Source organism: Terrapene carolina, unplaced genomic scaffold (genome assembly GCF_002925995.2).
Source record: "Terrapene carolina triunguis isolate 2854851 unplaced genomic scaffold, T_m_triunguis-2.0 Scaffold88, whole genome shotgun sequence".
Taxonomy (NCBI): Eukaryota; Metazoa; Chordata; order Testudines; family Emydidae; genus Terrapene; species Terrapene triunguis.
In genome coordinates, this window is record NW_020664439.1 from 26977898 (window position 1) to 27004322 (window position 26425).

At 44.0% G+C, this 26425-nt stretch overlaps 1 protein-coding gene across 1 annotated transcript in view; it reads left to right on the top strand.

Moving 5' to 3' along the window:
• Positions 1–26425, top strand: part of GMPS (guanine monophosphate synthase) — a 68579-nt gene that overhangs the window by 14830 nt on the left and 27324 nt on the right. Inside the window, exons 3-8 of the mRNA XM_024192688.3 lie at positions 8848–8962; positions 11164–11261; positions 13181–13284; positions 22481–22674; positions 23743–23908; positions 25570–25721. Of these exons, the coding sequence (XP_024048456.1) occupies positions 8848–8962; positions 11164–11261; positions 13181–13284; positions 22481–22674; positions 23743–23908; positions 25570–25721 (829 nt within the window). The remainder of the gene's footprint in view (positions 1–8847; positions 8963–11163; positions 11262–13180; positions 13285–22480; positions 22675–23742; positions 23909–25569; positions 25722–26425) is intronic.

Below are 26425 nucleotides of genomic sequence, written 5' to 3' on the forward strand. Positions count from 1 at the left end.
CACGGTCTTATGCAGCTCTGGCTTGCAGGACCTCATTGAACCTGTCATCTCAAGTCTTCATCTTTCTCCTCATCTGGCTCAGGCGTTCCATGGATGTGGGAGGGAACACTCTCAAGGCCACAACTACAGAAGCTACAGATAAAATACACAGAGGTATCACTGTCAATATAGTCATATCAGAAAACAAAAGTTAAGATTGAGAACTGTCACTTACTCCCCATAAGTTTTAAACAAGACATGCTTATTGACACTTCTGCTTCAGAGTGCTTGTGCACGGCACCACTCACTGCATCAGCCATGATGAGTGTTTTGGCTAGGGGTGAGGGAAATGAGCAGGGAATTACTTGGTTGCATGAAACGATGCATATAGGGCAAAGGCACTGAATACTGGCATCATTTTCCACAGGCGGTGGTAATTTTAGCTGATACTCCTGAGAGTAACAAAGGTACAGAGAGCACAGCTGCTGCTGGATTCCGAAGCTGCCCGGGCCCATGTGCTAGTAGTCTGTTAACTTCAGCAAGCACCACTGCAGTAATTGTGAACTGGCATGAGAAAGTGTCCTACCATGGAGGAAGAAATAAAGCTGCCATCCTTCAAAAACTTTGGGAGAGGATTGCAGAATATCTCTGTAAAAGTTTCATTGAGATCTTTCAGGAGGATTCAAGGGATATCCCTGTGCACATAAACGAAATGCTCCGTATGACCTCCCCTGCCCAACTCTACAGGGGAATGAAAAGCAGTTAACAACTGTACCGCTCATTGTCATACCACTGTCTCTGTAGTATAAGTAAATTGATGAAAAGTCAATAGTTGTGTAGTGCTAAGTTGGGGGTGCCATCAGTACATCATTGTACTGGTAAATACATTTACACACTTACCCAAGGTTATTTCCCCTGCATCAGGCTAGCCTGTGCTTGACTTACTGGATTGCGGTGGAGTCTCAAACAGGTCCTGGCTTCCTGGACTGCCTGGTCGCATGTTCCTCCTCCACCACCACACCCTCATCCTTGCTATTCAAGGCAGAGGCCTGTGACTTTGGCTCCTCGGCAGTGTCGGTGGTGGTCTTCGGGGTAGTGGGGTGTGTGTGTGTCTGTCTGTCTTAAGACAAGTATGGCATACGGCTCTTTGTAAAAGCCCCACGTCTGCAGCTTGGCACCAGATTGACTGTTGGCCTCCTTGCCTTTCTGATGTGCTTGCTGCAGTTCCTTCACTTTCATGCAGCACTGCTGCTGATTCCTCTCATGCTTCTCCTACATCTCCTGTGCAATCTGCTCGTAGATGTCCACATTTCCACGGCTGGTTCGTAGCTGTGCCTGCACAGCCTCTTCTCTCCACAGGCCCAGGAGATCCAATATTTCCTGTCTACTCTACGCCAGAGCATCACAACAATGGAGAACTGCTAGTGGGTGCTCACCAAGATGAACAATCAGGAAAAGACATTTAAAAAATGTATGGGGTTTTAAAATGGGGGATGGGGCTTCCGGTCTGCATGACCCTCTGGCAGTGAATTCACAATTATGAACAGAGAGGTTAGTGTTGAAGGACTGCTGGAGGACTATTAGAGTTGACATAGGTAACACATTTTCTATACTCGCGCTGTGTTGACCTCTCTATATAAATCCTGGCTCAACACTGCTTGGGGAAGTGGTGTTACTGCGTTGCTGTAATGGGGCGCTTACATGGGTGGGAGACAAATTTAAGGTAGCCACACGCAAATTACGTTGATGCAAGGCGGCTAACGTTGACCTAACTTTGTAGTGTAGACCAAGCCTAAGAGTGTCCACACAGGTCATTAGATTGGTATAATTACAGCACTTTAAATTCATACCGTGCGGGTATAACTTAGTGTACTCAAGCCCTTAGATTCCAGGAAATTGGTCGCTGTTAGGGAATGCTCAAGAGTTAAGTGAGGGAAAAATGGTGGCCATGAATTTGGGTTTGATGATGAATCTGCCAGGGAAAAGATCTAGGCTTTTAATACTTCAACAAACTCAAATAAAATAATTCTAGCTTGGTAAACCTGTTGTGTCCAGTGTCTTCAACGTAATCACCAAACTGATTATTTCAAAAAGTTCCAGCTCAATCAGTGTTTTGAGATAGATTCCACTCTGCTGCATTCTCACCACTATGGTGGTGCAAAGGGAACAGAAACACCTATGATTCCTTCTGCATGGCAGGAGTCTCCATTGGGTGTAGTGTCAGTGTATTTGGTTTCTGCACCTCCTTCCCCAACTCTTGGCATAGGGGTGGTTCAAGTGGGGAGATGGAGTAGTTGGTGTGGAAACCAACTGGTTATCCCCAGGTAGCATATGGTCTCTTAGGTAATGTAACCAGCTTGTGGAAGTTACCCAGCCTCGGAACGGAGAATCAAGGAGCTGTATATGGTTCAAAAGTCTCAACTTCTCTTTTAGCTGAGGCAAGTTTCTGCTTTTCAGCTCTATCTGTGTCTCCCACAGCCCAGCATTGGGAGGCAAGCAATGAAGTAGCCAGGACTGCTTAGAGGAGCTGCTAGGTAGCTGTAAATGGGAAGGAACACTCCAGGCTCACACCAGAGCTACACCACCGGCTGCAGGGGAGCTGGAATGGCAGTGATCCTATCTCCTCCGTGTAGTGGCAGCTTATTCAATCACTTCAGTTTAAACTTGCAGGATGCAGCCCAGGGAGCACATTTTCGGTTCATAATCAAATGCAGATTTTCTGTTTAACACACAAGTGGGCCACAGGTTGGATACCCTGATGTAAACCAACACAAAATAATCCTTCAGTAGAATTTTATCAACAGGAAAAATAAAAAATTCAGAGTATACCCTGTTTTTTAGGGCTGCAATTAATTGTTTTGACCTCAGTAGGCTGAAAGTTTTGTCAGACCCTGTTCCTTTTTCTCCCTCAAATATTATAAAATGTTCTGTACCTGTGGTGCTTAATTAGCAAGTAATTCTGTGTGAGAGATTTAAAAGCAATAATTTCCTGACTGATATATTTTCAGGCTCTCCCTGCCAGCTTTTAAGTTTATCAGATTTAGCATTATGACTATTTCTGATTTTTAGCAGAACAGATCCCACTCCTACCTGTAGACATTCCTTGTTATGCTCATGCCTGTAGCTTTACAGTAGTTCATAGAATACTTTAAGTGGTACCTTTATTAATAAATTTATAATTTAAGTATCTGACATATAAAGACAAACATGCTGTTTGTTTTAAAATGAAAACTGTTGCAATGAAAGGGACCTTTGTTCCACAAATGCACGAATGGGTTTGCATGGTTAACTTCTGCCTGTGTTAATGGGTGTCACCCATGTGCATTGTGTTGCCCCTTTCCACTAATGAGGAAAGTGATGTTGCCTTTGCGGGCACTATATACAATGTTAGGAGAAGTTTTCTTTTATTGACATCTTTAACCCAATGTCTTCCTTCTCCCCAGTCTTGCAATTGTCACTTCAATTAATGAACTTGATATTATGTATGGAATAAGCAGCACACTGGTCCAAGGTCTGGTCCTTTGTTATATTCAGTACTGGATTATTGCCAAAAACCGCTGACTAACGAGTAGTAATTTTGAAGTTTGGTATCTCTCAAATCATCACAAATTACTTCCTTCTAACCTTTTGAAAAAATGGGATCGTCTTTTTACCACTAGCATAAAATAATAATTTCTAGCCCTAGATGGTCACAAGGTATCAGACCTTAAAATTATATAATTTTAGTTACTTTAACCTCTCCTTAGTGCCCCCCTCCCCTTACCCTACTTTGTTACCAGCATAATTTTAATGGCCACTATTACAAGAACTATAGCACCTAAGAACCAGTGTTCATGCCACCTGAAAGGTTGGAATCCAAGCTTTCAACAGTGTGAAGAATGAATCTCTTAACTCTAGCTGTACTTTCTCCCCCCCCCCCCCCTCCAATTCAGTATCTGGATAGGAATATGAAAAGCACTGTGGGCTAGATTCACAAAAGGACTTAAGCGTTATGTTGCTCAGTGTCTCAGAGCCTAGTTTTGAAGCACCTACTTCCTCCTCCCCAGTAGGATCTAAAACCCCTGAGTTAAGTGCGTAGGCTCCTTCTACAATGAATGGAGAGGGGAGAGGTGCCTGAGGCCTTGGCTACACTTGCAGATGTACAGCGCTGTGAGTTAAACCTGACTTCGTGCTGCTGAGTAGGGAAAGCGCTGCAGTCTATCCACACTGACAGCTGCCCAGCGCACTGTCGTGGCCACATTTGCGGCAATTGCAGCGCTATTGGGAGCGGTGCATTATGGGCAGCTATTCCACAGAGCACCTTTTCCCATTCTGGCGCCGTGGGTTGTGGGAAGAGGGCGTGGGTGCGGGGGATTCTGGGTCCTGTCCCAATGCCCCGTGATGCATCGCTTCGCATCCCAGAAATCCCTTTGTTTCCGTCCACCTTTGGCGCCATCTTTCAATGGTTTCTGTGCAGCGCGATCTGTCTGCGGGAAATGGAGTCCGAACTGCTGAGGCATATGCTGACGAGTCTCGCCAGCACGTCACGTTTGGCTGTCGAACTATTCCTTAAGATCCAAAGTGACAGTGAGGGTGAGGAGTCTGACAATGCTATCGAGCCGCGTAACGCATACGACACGAAATTGCTTGTGGCATTCACGGACATGCTCAGCACCGTGGAACGCCGCTTTTGGGCTCGGGAAACAAGCACCGAGTGGTGCGATCACATCGTCATGGAAGTCTGGGATGACGAGCAGTGGCTGCAGAACTTTCGGATGAGAAAAGCCACTTTCATGGGACTGTGTGAGGAGCTTGCCCCCACCCTGCGGCGCAAGGACACGAGATTGAGAGCTGCCCTGCCAGTGTAGAAGCGGGTGGCTATTGCAATCTGGAAGCTGGCAACTCCAGACAGCTACCGGTCGGTCGCAGACCAGTTTGGAGTGGGAAAGTCGACCGTTGGAATCGTGTTGATGCAAGTTTGCAAGGCCATTAATCGCATCCTACTCAGAAGAACCGTGACTCTGGGTAACGTGCAGGAAATAGTGGATGGCTTTGCACAAATGGGGTTCCCTAACTGTGGAGGGGCGATAGATGGGACGCACATTCCTATTCTGGCACCACCCCACCTAGGATCCGAGTACGTTAATCGGAAGGGGTATTTCTCTATGCTTCTCCAGGCGTTTGTGGCTCACCGTGGGCGTTTCATTGACATTAACACAGGCTGGCCCGGAAAGGTGCATGATGCACGCATCTTTCGGAACACTTGGCTGTTCAGGAAGATGCAGGCCAGGACTTTTTTCCCAGAGCAGAAGATCACGGTAGGGGAAATTGAAATGCCCATTGTGATCCTTGGAGATCCCGCTTACCTGTTAATGCCGTGGCTCACGAAACCCTACACAGGGAGCCTTGACAGCAGCAAGGACCGGTTCAACTACAGGCTGAGCCGGTGCCGAATGACTGTGGAGTATGCCTTTGGCCGTTTAAAGGGCCGCTGGCGATCTCTGTATGGGAAGCTGGACTTGGCCGAAAACAGCATCCCCGCGGTTATATCCACGTGCTGTGCCCTCCATAATATTTGTGAAGGGAAGGGTGAAAGCTTCACTCAGGCATGGACCTCCGAGGTTCAACACCTGGAGGCTGAATTTGCACAGCCAGAGAGCAGGGCTATTACAGGGGCCCAGCGCGGGGCTGCAAGGATTAGGGATGCCTTGAGGGAGCAATTTGAGGCTGAAAACCAGCAGTGATATCTGGTGCCCTGCACGGGAGTGAAGTGCAGTAGTTCCAATCTTTAGGAATCAGTGTTTGCTAAGCAGACTTGCAATGCCTGTTTATTTCCTGGGCTAAGGAGTCTTTTACTTTATGCAATAATAAAGAATGTTTTCAAAGCCACAGAATCCATTTATTGAAAAGAAACAAGGGGGTGGAGTGGGGAACAGTACAATCACAGATTCGCGTATGTCCTGTCTGGTGTGTTGTGCAGTGAGTGCTGCACTTCAGGACAGCTATACTGCATGGTGATGGGGGTTGAGTGCAGAGGGTAAGGGTCGTGGTTTTCAGGGCTGGGTGGTGAAGATACTGGTGTTGGAGGCAGCGGGTGGTGTGAAGAACACGGAAGTTGGGGAAAGTGGGTTGGAGGTGACAGTGGGGCACAACGGAAAGAGTTTTGGGACAAGGGCTGTGGGGGGAGGGGGGGGGTGGCGTTTGCGTTTGCAGTACTGCTCCTCTTTCTGCATGGCTACCAGCTCCTGGATAGCATCTGCTTGGCACTCCAGGATGCTTATGAGCCTATCAGTGCTTTGCTGCCGGTGTGCGGTGCTTTGCCGCCGGTGTGCTGCGTTTTCCTGGCGGATCCTGCTTTCTCTCTCCCTCCAGTTCTGTGCTTTCTCATTCTCTTTAATAGATTGCCGCATCACTTCTTGCAGCATGTCTTCTTTGCTTTTTCGTGGTCTCTTCCTGAGTCTTTGCAGTCTCTGAGCAGGCGATAAGAGGGACGGCTGAGGTCTCAAGGTTGATGCAGCTGTATAGGCAAAATGCAACATTTAACAGAGGCAGCATTGTTTATACCAGACAGAGTAATGATTCCCCCCGCACTTAAGGAGTAGAAAACACACAGGGTCTACACAATAGCATAATTTTCCTGTCTGAAACAGAGCACACATATCCCACGGGAGCCTCAAAATGGTGAGTAAGGGGGACTGATTGTTTCAGGGCTGCACCGTTCTCTGGGTTTCTGTGCCTTGGGGAGAGCCAACAGCTTCAGGGAGCACCTACACTGAACACTGTCCCAACATTTTCCACAGGAGTTCGTCCTGGACGATATCTCGCTGCTGAGGGTGACCTGGGAAGCAAGGGAGGGTCTTCTACTGCAATGCGGCTTCCGCCCTGACCCATATGCAGCTTGCCTGTGTGCAGCAATGGTCCCCCCGCCCCTCGCGGCACAGTGGCGCGGACACATTAGCCTGGCTGGGACAAGGACCACAGTGGCTCTCCCGATAAACCTGCGCAAGCGCATTGCACACATTCTGGATGAGACATTCGAGGAGATTACCGAGGCCGATTACCACGATGTGATAAACCACATCAATGCACTATTCCGCATCTAGGCATGCATGCCTAACCCTCCTCTCCCAAAGAGCCTGCACCGAAAAAATTCCTTCCCGAAAAAAAAAACCGCTTACTGGGAACCTGCTCTTCTGTTTGTCCTCCACCAAGTACAGGCCGCTGCGACTGGCTACCTTCCTCCTGGCTCGAGAAGAGCTCCTGGCTGCATGGCTCCAGGGATTCCGGGGTGTCTCCATCTGGCCCACCACCATCACTCCCGTTTTCCTCCTCCTCTTCTTCCCCCCCACCACCGGCTCTGAAGTGTCCATGGTGGTGCTCAGAGTGGAGGTGGGGTTAACCCCAAGTATCGCATCCAGCTCTTTGTAGAATCGGCAGGTCGCGGGGGGAGCACCCGAGCGGCCGTTTGCGTCGCGGGCTTTGCAGTAGGCACTCCGCAGCTCCTTCACTTTAATCCTGCACTGCAGGGCGTCCCGGTCATGGCCCCTTTCCATCATGTCCTTTGATACCTTCCCGAAGGTATCGTAATTCCTATGGCTGGAGCGCAGCTGGGACTGTACAGCTTCCTCCCCCCAAACACTGATGAGGTCCAGCAACTCGCCATTGCTCCATGCTGGGGCTCGCTTGGCACGTGGAGGCATGGTCATCTGGAAAGATTCGCTGATAGCACTCCACACCATGCCGGGCTGAGCAAACAGGAAGGGGATTTTTAAAATTCCCGGGGAATGTAAAGGGTCGGTCACATGGTTGGTTACCTGAGGCCAGGGCAGTAGAGTTTGAACTGATGACCAGAGTGGCTAGAACAGGCATTGTGGGATACTGCCGAATAATTCTGGAGGCCATTCACAGCGCATTGGGCGGCCACACTGGTGCTGCAGCGCTGCAGCGGCAGCGCTGCACTCGCTATTCCTCTCGGAGAGGTGGAGTACATGCAGCGCTGCAACCACGGAGATACAGCGCTGCAAATGCCTTGCCAGTGTGGACGGGGAGTGAGTTACAGCGCTGGGGGAGCCTTTACAGCGCTGTAACTCGCAAGTGTAGCCAAGGCCTGAGAATTGGAAAAACCAGCGAGTTGAGTGGGGAGCTGCCTAACCTAGCCAATAGCAGATGCCAAGGAGAGGGGTGGGTCCTAAGCCCTGCTTCTTTCAGGATGTTCCTGCCAAAGTCCTGGCTGATGGGAGGCAGAGGTGCCTGTCTCCACTTGGGATCCACAGCTGTGGGTGGGTGGGAGAGAAAAAGGTGGGGAGTGCCTTGTTGTTAAGGTAATCTCCTGGGATGTGGGAGACTCCTTTGCCTTCTGAGGAGAAGGGAATTGAATGTGGGTCTCCCATCCCTCAAGTGAGTGCCTTAACTATTGGACTATAGAGTCATTCTAATTCTCTTTCTCTGGCCCAATGCATATTTAATTTTTTAAGTCTATAATACACAATGGAATAGCTTCAACTGGAGCGACTGAGACCCATGCCTGAATATCTCATAGTCCCTTTGTGAATCTAGCCCTACCATTTAAAACAAAACAAACAAACAAAAACCAATTCAATAAAGACACAGTTGTTACAATCATGTTTTAGGGTGGCTTGCAGCTATTGTTTGGTCTTGGTACAAAAGTTATGCAAATTGATATGCTCTCAGTCCTGGCAAGTTGCCATTTTTACCCATCCCACTGTGGGAAAATGTGGGCATCTTTGCTTTAGGGTTTAAGCGCCAGGCAAACTGGAAGTATGCAAGGGATCATCATAAGTCTCTCAACATTTAATGCAAACAATTTTTAAATGTAAATGTGTATTATTTTGAACTCCCTTAATCTTTTTTAATCTATGTTGTTTGCAGGGCTATCATCATATCTGGAGGACCAAACTCTGTGTATGCGGAAGATGCACCTTGGTTTGACCCAGCAATATTTACAATCGGCAAACCAGTTCTTGGAATCTGCTATGGCATGCAGGTGCTAATCATGGATTTGTTTGTCTACAAATATTGTTTTAGGTCCAGGTCTTAATTCTGACATTCAGCTAAGACTTAACTACTAGAAGAACTTTTTCATATATAGCTTAAGTATAATTAACAGGATAAATAAACCTTGCATGCAGAATTTCATTTTAGAAAAAGTGTGAATGATGGTAGTTTTGAAGATACTGAGTATACTATATACAAACTCTTCTCTGGGCTCTGCCATGAAAATAGCATAGGAAATACTTATGTTCTCCCTCTTTAACTATGCTGACTTTTTATTAAAAACATGATAAATGTATAGTAGAATCCAAAGTTGCATAGCCATTAACTTGTTTAGTTTAGCTGGTATTGAGGAATGCACCTCTCCTATAAACAATTGGAGTAGTTTGCTCATTTAAATAGCTCATCTCTTTGTTTTTGCATGTAGAACACTCCTTAGGATAGTTTTCAGGAGCAACTCTACTGATGGAAAAATATATAAACTGATTTCATGTTTGTTTGAAACTAGAAATTGGGTTAGTTGATACTGTAGTAGAAACAATGTCTAATCTTAAAATAATTACCAATATGCTTAGTCACTAATACTGCCAAATCAAGTGTGTTCTTCAAAATGGTTGATTACAGTTCTCACTGATTCTCAGAAAAAGCAATTAGCAAGAACAGGAAAAAAAGAATATCATGAAATAGAAAATATACACTACAGAATATTTCTTCTTTAAGACTGTTGTAACATTTCAGATCAGAAAGAACAGAAGTTCTGTATTTTATGTTTTTTATTCAATGAGTTTTAAAAATAAACCTTTGCATTTAGGCATTCCGTGTTGATCCTCCCCCCTCCCCCAACGACATTATAATTCACCTGTAATATGCATCCATTCTTTTATAGTTTCCGCTATTTATCACATGCCTTATATTTAGGCTTGGAAGGATTAGATTTTTATTGGTGTCGATTTCACCATACACAAATTGACAAAAAAAATTTCCATCGATGATGAATCAAAATTTACAGCTAGGCAAAATAAGAGAAATGCTGTTTGAGAACTTATTAGAGTTCACTGGTAGTGATATCTGATCAGGAGGGCCATGTAGGTAGCTTTAACTTTTTAAATCTCAGTGTCTACCGTCATTAGATAATTATTGTCTGACTGCTAAACCCCTGCCATTTTGTCCTGCAATTGTGAAAATTAAATGGATACAAATCTAAAAAATGCTTAAAACTAAATATCAATATTATCTGTTAAAATAAAAATATATATATTTTGCCAAGCCTACTTATGTTCTTCTTACAGCCAGAATAGTTGTTGTTTAAACATTAAGTACCAGAAAGGTCTTACATTTATGTATGGCTCCTTGCTTTCAGAATTATTGGGACCTAGGATGCATAACTTTTGTTTGATCTGTTTTATGGTACACAAATGGCCGACTAGCCAATCAACGGAAGTGATATAGGCTGTATTATGATTTCATTTCAAGAAGTTAGGTGAGGAAGAAGCATAAATACATAGAAAGTATGTTCAGAAATAAGTATTTATGTAGACATGATTATCCACAGGTCTGGATTGAGACGATGTTACAATCTGCCATCACACGTGCACATCTTCCATTGTTGTAAAAGAGAGCTAGATGCATGTTTCTGCAGTCAGAATTTAGCATACTAATGCATACAGAGTGCATACTAATGGAACTCCTGTTAGTTATGAAATGTTGGTATGAATTGCCTCTAGTATATGTGAAAATAGGCTGCTTGATTCTCTTCCGACCAAGAGAATCCTACAGTGCAAAGAGAAGCCATATTGATTGGTTTGAAAAAATAAAACGGGAAATAGAAGAATTGGTAGAATCCAAAGCCTGCCACTAAAGTTCTTGACTTAATAGCATTAATGGTGGCCTACCTAGTCAATTTATAATAGGAGTGGTTCCAAGCTATGCTGACAGGAGGCCAGCAGAAGAGGAGACTGATCACTGAATAGTGAGAAATAATGAAGATTCTGACTGTTTGGTAGTAACATTCTATATCTAGTATAAGAGTGACCTTGTCTGCAGGAGGTTTTGGTGACTAACAGTTGGTTGTCATGTCCAGCAGGTTAAAGTTATAGGAAGAGCAAGGTGAATATATTAAATGGAAATTATGTTGGACTGTTGGAACTTATATGTTGGACTGTTGGAACCTTAACAATGTTTCTGATTTGACAGATGATGAATAAGGTATTTGGAGGTACAGTGCACAAAAAAGATGTTAGAGAAGATGGAGTTTTCAACATTACTCTGGATAACACATGCTCACTGTTCAGGTATGCAGGCACTTCTAGCCACAAAAATGGTAGAGGAAATGCCATTCTAGAAATGAAAGCTAGTGACAGTATAGACACAGGCTAGATTTATAAGGTAGAAAATGGAGTTTCATCCATGCTTATGTGAAATTGCCCACCATTTGCTGATACAGCTATTGCAACTATGCGTGTAAATTAGGCAGTTGCACATACAAATATTGAGGCAGTTAATGGCCCAATTAAGCATACATATTGGTATGCATGTTTGTTTGCAGAACTCCAGTCTCTGTCTTTTTAAAACAAGCAAACCCCTATGTTGTCTTCTTTTTAAAAAGAATAATCACCCTATACTTTACATTTGCTGTAAAGGTAAGGTTTTTTTTGGCTATATTCTTCACCCCTGGATCTTTTATGCATGTTACTTGGGAGTACTCTGTATCGTTATATTCTAAAACATTTTTAAAATGTTTAACTTAAACAAGGAGTGCTTTATTGGTGTGGCACCATAAAGGGTGCCAGGGACCACAGCCTGGGAATTTTTGCATTAAGGCAAGTTCTACAGCTGTTGAAGCATTGTGTTGTACAGTAGGTCACTTTGGTATTAGCTAGCATCCATAGGTATCCAAGTTCCTGAAAGCCATGGAAAAACTGAAACAATTAATGAGGTCTTCTGTCCCTTTAAACTTGGGTCTTAGTATTCTATAAAAGCAAATTTGATTCTCAGTATTGCCACAGCACCTCTTTCAGCCCCTTGTAAGAATCCAGTCAATTTACTATACCACAAGGTCCTAATTCTTGTGACTGTTTCTTCCAGAAGTGTCATGGAGCTTCACACCCTATCCTGTAAAGTTTAAGGCCCATCAGGACAAGCTTGTCCTTATGACCTTTCCTAAATTCAGGCTTAAGGAAGCTTTGTTAATTTTTTTTTTTAAAAGCACTGCCCATTCTCCCCCCCCCCCCCCCCCCCCAATCCACAGAAGTCTGAGTATAATACAGGCTTGGCTGTCAAAAGAACCCTCTGAATTTGTCTTGAGCAGAGCTTCAGAGGTTATTCATCTTGCATGGAGCGCACCTACTATAAGAAAAGTGAAGCAGCTTCCAGAGAGAAAATGTAACAGCTGAGGAGCTGATTAGTAAAACTTCAGTGCTGGAAAGAATGCCCCACATGTATTTAAAACGTGTACTTGACAAGTGGTGTCTTAGTGGGAAGAGACCTTTGAGAGGGTCTAATAGAAATCTATTAAGTGGCCAACTGTGTATCAGTGCACACCTTCCTGAAGAACTAGGTATGTTGTCCATGCATCACTTGATACAGCCTTTGGTAGAAGGATATTGTAGATGGCTATAATTGCACCCAAAAGTTGGATTTCTTGTACTGATGTGGGAAGGTCCCAAGTGTTCAGAGTGGCATATAAGATCAAAGAGAGAAGGGGAAACTTTCTTTAGCTGTAAATTACCTTTCCTTGAGATTTTCTATACCAGTACATACTGCTTCCCTTGGATGACTAGTATAAAATTTTATCTTAGTTTTTTACTTATTTTTGGCTAATACTACTTCTGAAGTTTCAGTGAAATCCTATGAACTGGCAAGTTCTTTATACGTACGGGGCATGTCATCTAAAGACTTGATAGCAGTTATTTTCTCTCTGGCTGGGAGAAGTTATATGAGACTCAGAATAGGTTGAGATTGAGAGGGAAGGTGGTCTCCAAGATGTTTTGTTAATTGATCTGTGCTTTGAAAAGGTAGAGAACCTGTGCCCTAGAACATTAGTCAATCTGAACTAAAATGTCTGTCAGCAAAAAGTTAAAATCAAAATATGAAGTTGTATCAGAAAATCTGTGGTGTGCTTAAATTTTTAATATTTCACAATTGACTATAGAAATAAAATTAGATGTTCTTGTTTGTACTTTCACTGATTCTGTTTTTATCCTGTGTTTAGGGGCCTTCAGAAGGAGGAGTTTGTGCTCCTCACTCATGGAGATAGTGTAGATAAAGTAGCTGATGGGTTCAAAATTGTTGCACAATCTGGGAACATTATAGCAGGTATGTATTCTGTACAATTATGACTTGTCTCTTGAGCCTTTTTTTTAAAAGGGAAGTTATCTGCTGAATTGTAGCACAGAATTTAGGCGTAGTAAAAATAAGCTTTTATGAAACTCAAGATTACATTTCTCTGTAGTGTTTTAACCCAAACATTGCATCATTGTGCTAGTAAAGAAAAAGACTGAAATTGATGCAGAAATTACTAGTTTTGTTTTAAATGTTCAAGTTGAGAAATGTTAGAAAAGGCATCAGAGAAAAGGAACTTGATTTCAAGAATTCGTTAGTTTAGATTATCTAATGTGTTTAATTAGTTCACTCTGGTATTTACTATTGTCATTTTAACTTTTTTTAACAGAGTAAAAAGAATTGCAGTATTAAAAGAAATCTTTCAAATCTCTTGCATAGAAGGTCACACGGGAAATGTGTAGATGTGGGCCCTGAGAGTTGACTGAGAAAATGTACTTAAATTATTAATCCAACTTGCAACTCACTGAATCAAACCACCTTTTCTGCAGCCAGCAGATTATAGGTTAGTCTTACGTTTACTGAGCCACTTTGTGAAATCTTAAACCATTCATGTGGCTCTTATTTTAAATCCTTGAGGAAAGGTCCAGGATAGAAATTGCTGAATTATTGGAAGACCAGCGTTCTGTAGGCTGGTCTCCATTAACCACGGGTCAGGCACAGTGCTATATTTGATCTGTAGCAAATATGCAGTACTGTCACCTGCAGGATGTGTAGGTAAATATAGTTTGAATAGCGAACCTACTGTAGCTAGTAGTCAAGATTACTTTTTTTAAAGTCCTTATTTAGCTTTTAAATAAAATTACAATTATGTAACTACTAAAGAGGAAACTGGCAAGCGTTATAGATTCTCATTATAAGAAACTCCAGCCCACCCCCCAAATTTTTCAAATCCTTTAAAACATTGTATGGGCAAAGAAGAAAAACTAGAACTTTCAAGGACATCCAAAAGTTCTTGTATAATGGCGTGGCCCTTGCCTAATCATAGTTGAGGTTAAGCAAAGTTTTCGGTTTAGAGCCAGTTTTCAAAGTGCTGTAAAATCCATATACTGTATGGAAGTGCTTATACTGGTATTGCTTATTCCCAGACAGGAAGGAGAATAAAACATACCATTGTAAGGCATCTTTTTTTTTTAAACTGGTATAACTGCATCAACACTAGAATTTGGTACCAATATAACTATTTGCTTGGAGTATACATTTTTTTAACTAGAATAGTAATACCGGTACAACTTTTAATTGTAGATGAGGCCTGTAATTTCTTTGAGGATATGGGGTGGAAAGCATGACATTAACTACATTTCCTGGTTTTCTAATATTTGTATTGCGTGGTTGAATATTTCTCCTGGTTCTCCAAGGTACCTGATTTTTGACTGCTAACTTCCATGTTTTAGAAGGGAACAAAGTACTGCTAAACAGTCTGAACTGTGCTTTAATGACGTTTTTGTTGTTGTTAGTGAATACACCAAATGCAAGAGTAACACAAAAATCAGATCACTTTCGAATGTCACCTATTCATAGTCATGCAATAAAGAATTTTCCAAAACATTATCTACATACTACGTTATCTTAATTTAGATGAGCTTCCTTTCAGCCTAATTGTATTAACAGCAAGACTGGTATTGTCTTAAGTGTGTGTGTGGGTTGGGGTGATTAGGTGTTTTTGTTTATAAGCTTTAGTTTTATTGCCACCTTCTAAGCCGGAAAACCTGATGACAGGAATTCAGGATGTAGTGTCACCAATTTTCTTCTGTGATCCTGAGTAGTTCTGCTAATATCAGAACAAATAAAGATCTTTTCATCTATAAATTGTGTTGTATCCATCATTTTCCATACTGTAGTCAAAATACATTCCCAGTTCCATGGTGATGACAAATTCACTAAGGCCTCATCCTGCAAACACCTATATGCAAACCTTTATCCATGTACATACTTTCAGTGGAGTGAATCCATGTATAACTGTTTGCAGGATCAGGGCCTAAAAATGTATGAGTTGAGATGGATTCATAGTTATTAAAAAAAAAAAAAAAACAGAAGGCACCACTATTATTTCTAGTCTAGCCTCCTTATAACACTGATGAAGTAGGCAATTTAAATGGGGGAGATTTGAGAGGTATATGGAATTTTTTTACAATATGTAATTAGGGTCAACTTTGGTAAGGGAATTCTGCAAACACAAAATTATTTCAAATAATTCCCTTCCTTCAAAAGAGTCTAGAAAACCTAATATTCTTATGAGTTGATTTTATAAAGTTTTCAATAAACTAAATTTTCCAATCCAAAAAAGCTCTTTTTTAAAGGGAAAAAAAAACTCTCTAGAGATTTTTTTTTTTTTTTTTTTTGCATCTGTGCTTCATTAATCTTTTCACCTAGATTTTTCATGTTTTTCTCAATAAATAGGGTTCTTTATTCCAGATATATTTCTGCTGAAGACAGATACAACTTTGATTCAAACACATCAAACTTTATACTGTAGGGGTTGAATAGCTGCTAGTATGGCTTCTAGTGAAACTTTGGAAATGATCCTTGTTTCAATTTGTTTAGGGGTATGTTTCTCATAAGGTAATTAGACTAGAAGTCTGGTTGGGCCTAATTTTTAGGCTGGACCTGAACCAGACCCAACCCCACTCCACCTGAGTCTGAGATGGTAGAGTCGAGTTTTGACATGATTGCCTCCTGCCCATGTGTTCTGCTCTTTTTCTGCCTGGGGTTGGCAAAGTGGTGGCGGTGTATGCCTGCAGCAGCTGCATGCACTGGCAGCACACTCAGCCCGCAGTGCACACAGCACAGTGAGGTGACAATGGTCAGCAGGAGCAAGGCATGCTGTGGCCACCCGGCTGACCCCCACAGGCAGGAAGAGAGCCAGCTCGACCCAAGCCCAACAGAGTCCAATTGTTTTCCAATCTAGATCTGACGCTTTTAGTCGGGTCCTGTTGACTTCAGAGCAGGTTGCAGGACTCTAAATTGTACTGCTTCAAAAGCAGTAATGGCTAGTAGAGATGGAAAGAGAAAGTCTGTTCTTCTTCAAGTAGATGTGGCCGTGTGTTCCATGTAGGTTTGTGTGCCCTGGAGCTGGAGAACTTTGCCTAACAGTACCCATAGGAGTGGCATTCATGCCCTGTGGCCATAGCACATCCCTCCTCACCTCCAGTCGTATAAGGGTGGTGCCGCTCTGAACCCCCACAGTTCCTTCGCACTGCCTGTGACTAGAGCTGGAGCTTTGTGTGGTGTCCTCACCTCATACTTCTGCTCTGTTTTCTGAGAACTTTTCTGTATATGAAATCAGTAGTACCTTAGGCTTAGTTTGTGTTAGTTTAGTGTTAGTAGAGTAGTTGGCTGCCCTGTGTGATGATCTCACCAGGGTTCAAGCATTGTCTGTCGTGTAGGGGTGGTCATCTGCAACAGCACCCCCCAAAGGAGGTGCTTGTTGTATCTTAGTGAGGGACACATTAAAGAGAGGTGTTCCATCTGCAAGTAGTTCACCAAGAAGACTCAGGTGATGAGAGACTTGCAGCTGAAGCAGCACCTTCTGGAGCAGTCCATGAGGCCCGCTTCGGCACAGAGGCCCTCATCTAATCAGCAGTCACCTTCAGATCTGGCAAGTGATGCTACCCCATGCTTAGGCTCGGATGTTTTCCCCCAAGAGAAAAAGGGTCATTCACCCCCCTGTGGTGTGGTGAGGAAGAGGTCCCGTAAAACAAGTCGGGATCATTCCAGGATTCAGGGAGACTCCAGCTTCTCCTCTTCTAGGAGGAGTGCTGACCAGCACCGTACTTCCTTCGGCACACAGGATGGAGCAGGTCCATCCAACCGCTCCCCGGTACCATACCAAGAGCAGCAAGGGCCCATACGGTGAACTCTGGTTCTGGCCATGGGGTGTCCTTTGAGTCCAGTACCAACAACATTGCACCAGTGCCAACTCTTTCCATGCTGACAGCATACCAGGTGGCATCAGACATGCTTTGCCTCTCAATCCCGGACTCTGGTGGTTCAGGAGTACTCTGGTGCTTTGGTTTCTACCAGCTTGTCCTCTGTTGTGCCCTTGGCACCTTCTGTCCATGTTGCAGAGCCATCACGTCTGTCGGCACCACAGCTCTTACCACCTGGGCAGCTGACTATCAAGTAGAGGCCAGGCCTGGCACCGAAGACACCCTCGATGCCGGCACATCCTTCAGCACCGTCTTTATCTTGGAAGCAGATCCCATCATCAAGTCCATTCCCATTGGTGTTGATGCCTCTCCGGGCACTAGGGGGGAGTGTGTCTCATTCAGTGCCACTGTTGCCGATTCCCTACTCTTCTTTGGCACTGGTGCCACCTCCTTACTGGGCTTCAGATGAATCCGATCAGTTGTTTACCCCATCGGGACTGGGTCCCACGTTGTTATCACAGAACCTCTAGGATTACTCAAGATCCAGGTTGGGGTTGTCCTCCCCCTCCTTGTCAGATAGGAACTAGAGGTTACCTTTAGATCACTATTGGTACCAAGATCGGCATCTGTCCTGCAATCGGGACGGGCTTTTGGCCCGGTGCCTACGGTCACCAGTGCGTTATCCGTATGCCCTGTGGCCTCCTTGGAATCCCTGGGACACTCCTTGATCCCTGAGGTCCCAATCCTCAACCTGGTCCATAGCAAGATCACTGGTCCCAATGGTGGCTTCCACTCCCATACCATCTAAGCTGTGAACGACCACTGAGTTCATTCCCCCTGGACCTGCTGGGCTCTTCTGACCAGATTCTGTGGTACAAGAACAGGTGTTGTCATTGGTGCAGCAGACCGTCTCCTCGTCCTCCCTGGATGACTACCATGTCAGAATCTTCCTCTTCCTTGGTGCCCGAGGACTTTAAGGCATACCAGGACCTCCTGATGCTAATGGTCACTACCTTGGGTATCCTGGCAGAACTCCTGCAGGAGAATATGTCTAAGCTGCTGGATATTCTCCAACCATCAACTCCAGGAAGAGTAGCCCTCCCGATAAATGAGGCTCTCCTGGAGCCTGCAATGGCCCTCTGAATTATCCCAGCTTTGTTGCCCCCTACAGCCAAACATTTGGAGAAATGGTACTTCGTTTCTACACAAGGGTTTGAGAGTTTCTACTCCCACCCAGCATCTAACTGCCAGGTGGTGACTGCAGCAAATGACAGAGCTTGGCAGGGAAGGTATAAGTCCACCCCTAAGGACAAAGAGTCCAAAAAGATGGATGTAATGGGAAGGAAGAGTTATACCTCCTCTTCCCTGCAAATGCACATCAAGAACCGGCAGGCGCTGTTCTCTAAATATGACTTTGTCAGTTGGACGACCATATCCAAGTTCGTGGACAAGCTGCTGGAATCCTCCAGGGAAGAATTTACGGCATTCATTGCAGAAGGCCATATGGTAGCCAAGACCTTGTTGCAGTCAGCTCTGGACATGGCAGATGCTGCAGCCAGAACCATGGCCTCAGTGGTGACCATGAGGAAGGCCTCATGGCAATGGAATTTGGGCATAGTGTCTGATATGCTGCATACCATTGAGGACTTATCGTTTGGTGTTTGGGTTTTATTTTCTGAAAAGACCGACAAACCTTGCACTCTTTTAAACACTCCCAAGCTACTTTGCATGCTTTGGGAGTATATACTCCAGCCACGAAGAGATGCCACTATGGCAATCAGCAGCCTCAAGAGCAATGCTGCCCACAGCATTGCTTTTTTTTTGGTTGGTTGGGTTTTTTGGCCAATTTCCCCCCCCCCCCCCCCCCCCCCCCCTTTTTTTTTTTTTATAGATAATGTGGCAGTGGGACTACTCCAGAGAGAGCCAGAGATTTCAAAGGAGAAGGTCCTCTAGTTCTGGGCTTAACCAGCTGCCCACTGCCCTCTTCCCCTCCCCTTCACACTCCTCCAGAATCTAGCAAGTGCCCATTTTGACTCATATGTCCAGGACAGCGATCCAGTAGTAACCTCTCCTTCTCTGTCTCCCCTGTTTGGGGACAGGCTGGCCAACTTTTACAGTGTTTGGGTCTTGATTACAACAGAGAACTAAGACTTAAGCACCTTAAGATCAGGTTATGTCTTACAGTTCCTCTCTACCCTCCTACCTGATCTCTTTTTAGGGACCCCTCTCATGAGACACTGGGTCCTCGAGCAGGTTCAGTCTTTACTGGCTTTGGGGGCCATAGAGGAGTCCCCCTGTGGCATTGGGGCAGGGGTTCTACTACCCATATTTCCTCATCCCTAAGCCAAAGGGAGGGACGAGACCTATCTTCAACCTCCATGATCTCAACAGATGCATCAGATATGTGAGATTCCCTTCCCAAAATCTTCCTTGCCTTGAATCACAATGACTGGTTTGCTGTCTTGGACCTTCAGGATGCTTATTTCCACATAGCAGTCCTCCCAAGCTACAGGAGGTTCCTTAAATTTGTAGTGATTGGCTGGCACTGCCAGTACACTGTGAGGCCTTTCAGCTATCTTCCACTCCCCAGGTTATTACCAAGTGTATGATTGTGGAAACAGCGTACCTCAGGAAGAAGGGAATTCATCTCTTCCTGTACCTAGATGAGCGCTTACTGAAAAGCAAGTCCAGAGAGGAAGTCCTCTCATGTTCACGTCACACTGTGCCTACGCAATTGTCTAGGTCTCATCCCGAACAGCAGGAAGTCAACATTGGTTCCAGCTCAATTCTTTGAGTGCACTGGGGCCTTGATAGACTCTACGAGTTGAAGTGTGTTTCTAGGAGATCCAGACCTATGTCTGGAGCTGCAGTCTCAATCACAACCCAAATATACCTGAGGTTGCTAGACCATATGGACATAGGTAGTCCAATATGCCAGGCTGCTCCTCTTAAGTTGTGGCTGAAGTCGATCTGTTATCCAAATCGCTGTCCCCTGGACATGCTGGTCTAATTCCTACCACTAATTTCTTATGATGGACAATTCAGGACAATGTGTGCCAGGATATTCCTTTTGCCTCTACTGACCAGGACCTATAGTCACTAATGCCTCCTTAATAGGTTGGAGAGCACATCTGGACTCACTGAAAGTTCAAGGCCTGTAGTAGAATAAGAAGCTTCTCTGCATATTGGTATCCTGTAGCTTTGTGTCATCTACAATTCGTGTTAGACTTTTCAGGATCACATCAGGGGCTCAGTGGCTCTCATACTCACTGACAATACCACCGTGATTATATGAACAGGAGGGTGGGGGGAGAGCATGCTCCAACATGGTTTGTCAAGAGGCAATCAGGCTCTGGCAGTTTTGCACCAGGGAAAACATTATCCCCATGACCATTCACTTAGCGGATCACCTCATCAAGAATTTCTCCCTGAATCACGAGTGGTCTCTGAAGTCGAGTGTCCTGCGGTCCTTCTTTGCAGTTTGAGGTGTCCTGACAATCAACCTGTTTGCCACAAGAGAAACAAGAAATACCGGCTGTTCTGCTCTTGAGGGGTCTCATTCCGGGCTCCTTGACCAATGCTTTTCACCTGAACTAAGAATCGGCACTCTTGTATGCTTTTCCTCCAATTCCAATCATCCCACAGGTCATTCTCAAGTTGACATTGGGCCATCAATGTGGCCGAGACAACGTTGGTTCTCTGACCTCCTCGTGTTATCAGTTTGGCCTCCCATATCCCTTCCTCTTCATCCTGGCCTCCTGACTCAGCATCACAGTCAGTTTTTGCTTCCAGCTCTCAGCTCCTTGCACCTCACAGCATGGATGCTTCATGATTTGATGAAGAGGAGGAATGATGTTTGGAGGTGGTCTGACAAGTCTTTCTCAACAGTAGGAAGCCTCCATCAGGGCAGCCTATTCAGCCAAGAGGAAACAATTCTTAGTATGGTTGTTAGCCCAGGGAATTCAACCAACCTGGGCTTGTATCCAAGACATCTTAGAGTACCTGTTACCTTCAGTCTTCTGATCTTGTGCTTGGTTCATTGAGAGTCCACCTGGTGGCAATATTGGCATTTCATCCATCTATCCATGGGAAGTCAGTTCAAACTTTATGGCAATGAGGTTATTGAAAGGAGCCATTCGTCTCTACCCACCAGCTAAAGAGATGGATCCTCTGTGGGACCTTACTACTCATGGGAGGGGCTATGGCCACAGGGTGCGAGTGCTGCACCCATGGGTACTGTAAGGCAAAGTTCTCCGGCTCTGGTGTATGGGGAGCGCATGCCCACATGAAATACACATCTGCATCACATCTCGAAGAACAACCATTCTAGGTAGGTAACCATTTCCCCCTCACATTTGACACCACCTTTGGTATCTCAGCATAGTGATTGGAACTTTTAAATTGTTCCTTCTCGTTTGACTTTCTGCTTTCTTGGAGAAAACATAATCAAGCAGATGAAGTGCGTAAGTCTCTTCAAAGCACAAAAATGCAGGTTTGAGGCTGTAATTCCAATGATTTCAAGTAGAAAAACGGCCTCCAGATATAGTTTAATTTCTGAGGTATTTTAGGGAAATGTTACGTATAGTAGAACCTTGTTTATCTGGTCTAATTGGGGCCGGATCAGATAACAACTCTGGATAAACTGGAGAATGGGAAAATGGGATGCTGCAGTGCCATTTAGTGGTCACAGGAGTGATTGCCTGCTTCTTGCCCAGGAGTCTTGGTGGTTCAGTAAATGCAGAGAGCTGGTTAAGGGAGGGTTGGATAAACAGGGTTCTACTGTAACTAGTGATCTACTGTTAATAGACAAAACTGCAGAGAGAAACTTAAAAAAAAAATAGCTGCCCACTTTGAAATCCCACCCAAAATCTCAAAGAACAAAGTTAACGAGGACAAAAAAATTACACCAGTACGTGGGAAAGGCAGTTCAGCAGCAGCAGTTCATGCTCTGTGGGGTTTTACCTCTTCTCCCTAAGTATTGACACCTCATCCCAAATGTGGAAAGTGTAGAGTCTCAGTTCAGCAACACCTGCCAAATTATTGCTTAAATATCTTCATTGAGCAAAGGAACTGCATCATAGAAATGTCTAAAACACTTGAATTTCATGTGTAAAAGGAAAAGTGTTAGGTTGCTGTACGATCAACCTAATTCTAGTGACTATTGTTTTTAAAATATTTTGCTATGAATTAATCTGCCAGTTCAAACCAGACTATTGAAGAGGACACAGTATATATTTTAAAATTATAGATGGCCTTTTCATGTTGTAGTTGTAATTTTTAATACCGTATCTTTTTACATGAAGGTATAGCAAATGAATCTAAAAAACTGTATGGAGTTCAATTCCACCCTGAAGTTGGCCTTACAGAGAATGGAAAAGTGATACTGCAGAATTTCCTCTATGATATTGCTGGATGCAGTGGTAACTTCACAGTAGAAAATAGACAGCTTGCGTGTATTCAAGATATCAAAGAGAAAGTGGGTTCATCAAAAGTCCTGGTAAGTAGGTTTAGAACAGGTTTTGCAACTTCCAGTCTTATGAATAAAACTGACACTTGTAGTTACGCTGGTTACTTAAAAAAAATGACCGTTTTCATGCTTCAGGGTATAAACTGGCCAGTGGTTTAGGAAGCTCATTCTAACATACTGCACAATTTGCCTAGTGCACTGTTTCACTTTTTATTTTCTTCTGAAGCATTGGGTATAGCAGGGGTGGGCAAACTACAGCCCAGGGGCCACATCCGGCCCTTGAGCTCCCACCGGGAAGCGGTGTCCGGGGTTTGGCCCGCTCTGGTGCTCCAGCTGGGGAGTGGGGTCGGGGTCTTGCCCCGCTCCACACTGCTCCCAGAAGCAGCGGTATGTCCCCCCTCTGGATCCTATGCGTAGGAGCAGCCAGAGGGCTCAGCACGCTGCCCCACCCCAAACGCTGCCCCCACAGCTCCCATTGGCTGGGAACTGCAGCCAGTCGGAGCTGCGGGGTGATGCCTGTGGACAGGGCAGCGCACAGAGCCACGTGGCCACACCACCACGTAGGAGCTGGAGGGGGGACATGCCACTATTTCTGGGAGGATCTTGAGGTAAGCGTTGCCTGGAGCCTGCCCCTTGACCCCCCTCCCATGCCCCAACCCCAGCCCTGATCCCCCTCCTGCCCTCTGAACCCCTTGGTCCCAGCCCGGAGCACCCTCGTGCACCCCCAACCCCTCATCCCCATCCCAGAGCCTGCACCTCCAGCCGGAGCCCTCCCACCCTCCACCCCCCAATTTTGTGAGCATTCGTGGCCCGCCATACAATTTCCATACCCAGATGTGGCCCTCTTGCCAAAAAGTTTGCCCACCCCTGGGGTATAGTGTGATACGTAGGTTATTATTGTGGTGTTGTTGTAGCCATGTTGGTCCCAGGATATTAGAGAGACAAGGTAGGTGAGTTAATATCTTTTATTGGACCAACAGAACACCTTGTTCTGATCATGGTAATTCTTATATTCAGTCTGAGTTTTAAGCTAACTATCATTCTCCCATAGATGTTTGGACAAGTTTGATTTTTTTTTTTTCTCTGGCCCTAACCTAGGTTTTACTCAGTGGAGGTGTGGACTCAACAGTGTGTACTGCTCTCCTGAACCAGGCTTTAAACCAAGACCAAATCATAGCTGTACACATAGATAATGGATTCATGCGCAAGAGGGAAAGTCTGTCTGTGGAGGAGGCACTCAAAAAACTTGGAATTCAAGTCAAAGGTACTGTGTTTCATGTTACTTATACTTCATGGGTAGTATGGCTAGTCTTCTAAAAGAAAATCCATAATCTTACAATTAATCAGTTTTATTGTCTAATGAAACTGCGTGTGAAATTTTGAGAATTTAAATATCAAAATGTAGTTACTAGTACTATATGTACTATAATTATACGTATTGTATATGTACTATATATGTATTATATGTTCTATAATTATATGTATTACAATTATTTAATATTAGGGTACTCCCCAATGATCCAAATCAGGACTGAAGCCACGTTGTGCTAGTCATTGTACAAAAATGCATAGGAAAACACAAGCCCAGAGCCAAATAATTTAAAATATAAGTTTAAATATATAGATTCTAACTTACAAATTCGTGATTTCCATTGATGAGTGAAAAATGATGTCCTGAACTGAGAGAGTAAACCATTTCACCAGTGGCACATATGTGATTACAGCTATTGAGGAATTGTATCACAGTTGGCATTTGCCTCAACCATCAGTTCCTTTTCTTCCACTGGCAAATGAGTCCATTGCCTTCAGCCAGGGCCGACTCCAGGCACCAGTACAGCAAGCAGGTGCTTGGGGCGGCCAACGGAAAGGGGCGGCACGTACGGCTCTTCGGCAGCGGGTCCCTCAGTCCCTCTCGGAGGGAAGGACCTGCCGCTGAAGAATGAAGCGGCGGCGGTAGAGCTGCCGCCGAAGTGCCGCCAATCACGGCTTTTTTTTTTCCGCTGGTTGGGGCGGCAAAAATGCTGGAGCCGGCCCTGCCTTCAGTGGTTGCAGTTCCCTGTTCATACGAAGCAATTTTTTCTTATTGAAGAGTTTAGCTCTCAGTTCTCTAGCTAAGTATTAATTGTTTAACTTTGTAAGCCAATTTGCATGTGTGATACCTTTCTGATTTCAAATTTCTTTTTAATAAACAAGTTTCTTTTTGAGGTGTGTGTTGTACCGATGGCTTCTGGGGAGCCTACTTATTTATTTTAACCTATTTTCAGAAAAGCTGGCTGGGAAGCATCCTGGGGGTTACAAGCAGTACATTATGAGAGATCAGAAGGTATCCCTTTTGGCCAATAAGGTCTCAGCTTGTTTCTCCTCAGAGATGTGATGGGATCAGAGGAGACAAATGATGCATATCAAAGTTAGGCAGTGAAGTATCACATCATTCATACTGTTTACATAAAATCATGTAATTCGTGAGTAGCTTTTGCATATTGATAAATCTGGCAATGAATACTATTGTGTCTAATGACTTTTTGTGCTCAGATTGTCAAGGCATCTGGTAACATGGTATATGTTAGACAACACATTCAGTTAAACTGCCAGCAGTGAACAGCGCAAAGAGCTGCAACCACTGTACCTTCCATCTCATCACAAGGAAAACCTTACCCAATATAGTCTAAGGTTTGTCCATCCATAGTTGGTTCAATGTTTCACCAAGAGTAATTGTATGGTGGAATAGATTAGTAAGGGAGGTGGATGAAATACCCTCATGTCAGATAATCCTTAAATGAGTGAGTGCTTGAGTAGCCCTGTAAAATGCAGAGTATCTGAAGATATGACCTCCAAGTGATCTTTTTAAAGTAATAGACTTATTTTCTGCAATCCTGTTTAGTATTATATATTGATTTTGTCAATACATTTCTGTATTTTGTGCAGTGGTAAATGCAGCCCATTCATTCTACAATGGTACAACAACTCTGCCAATCTCTGATGAAGACAGAACTCCCCGAAAAAGAATTAGCAAGACTTTAAATATGACTACTAGTCCTGAGGAAAAAAGAAAAATTATTGGTGACACCTTTGTGAAGGTAATCGCTTTATAGTTATTTTAGCATTTAAAAGGGACACTGTCAATTAAATATTTTTTTAAATGCAGTCTTACTCCACTCGAGAGAGACTTTCTCAGGCAATGTATGCTTCAGGACATCAGCTATCACGTGTGTTTTGGCATGTGGATGTTGGACATAGGTGAGGATAGAATGTAGGACATCTTGCTCCAGAGCCCAGGCCTCTAACACATAACTTCAAGGAGAATCTGGTAGCTGAAGCAGAATTAGGTTTGCCACTGATCACAGTGTGATGATTACAAACAGTTGAGTAGATCTTCTATTCTGTCCACTATGCAGCTTAGTGGCTGACTCACGTATAAAGGCTAATATACATTGCACAAGCTTTAAAAATAACATGCTTTTACCAAATGGCAAATGACTAACTTGATAGTTAATATCTTGGTTTTGGGGTGTTTTTATAATGCATCAACTTGCAGCCATTTTAACTTCTGTTTTATCATTAATGATTCAGGGAGGATGTGTACCTGGCTAAGAAGCACTGTTACTATTAGTGGTAATTCAAGTATTTAAAAATATATATTTATTTTTATTAATCATTCAGCTAAATACATAACAGACAAATGTGGTGCAGGAGTTTTGGCTTCCCCTTTTCAGGAATAGAGTATTATCACAAGCAATCTTCTTATTAATCAGTGTTGGTCTAAAGCAGAGGGGATTGCAAT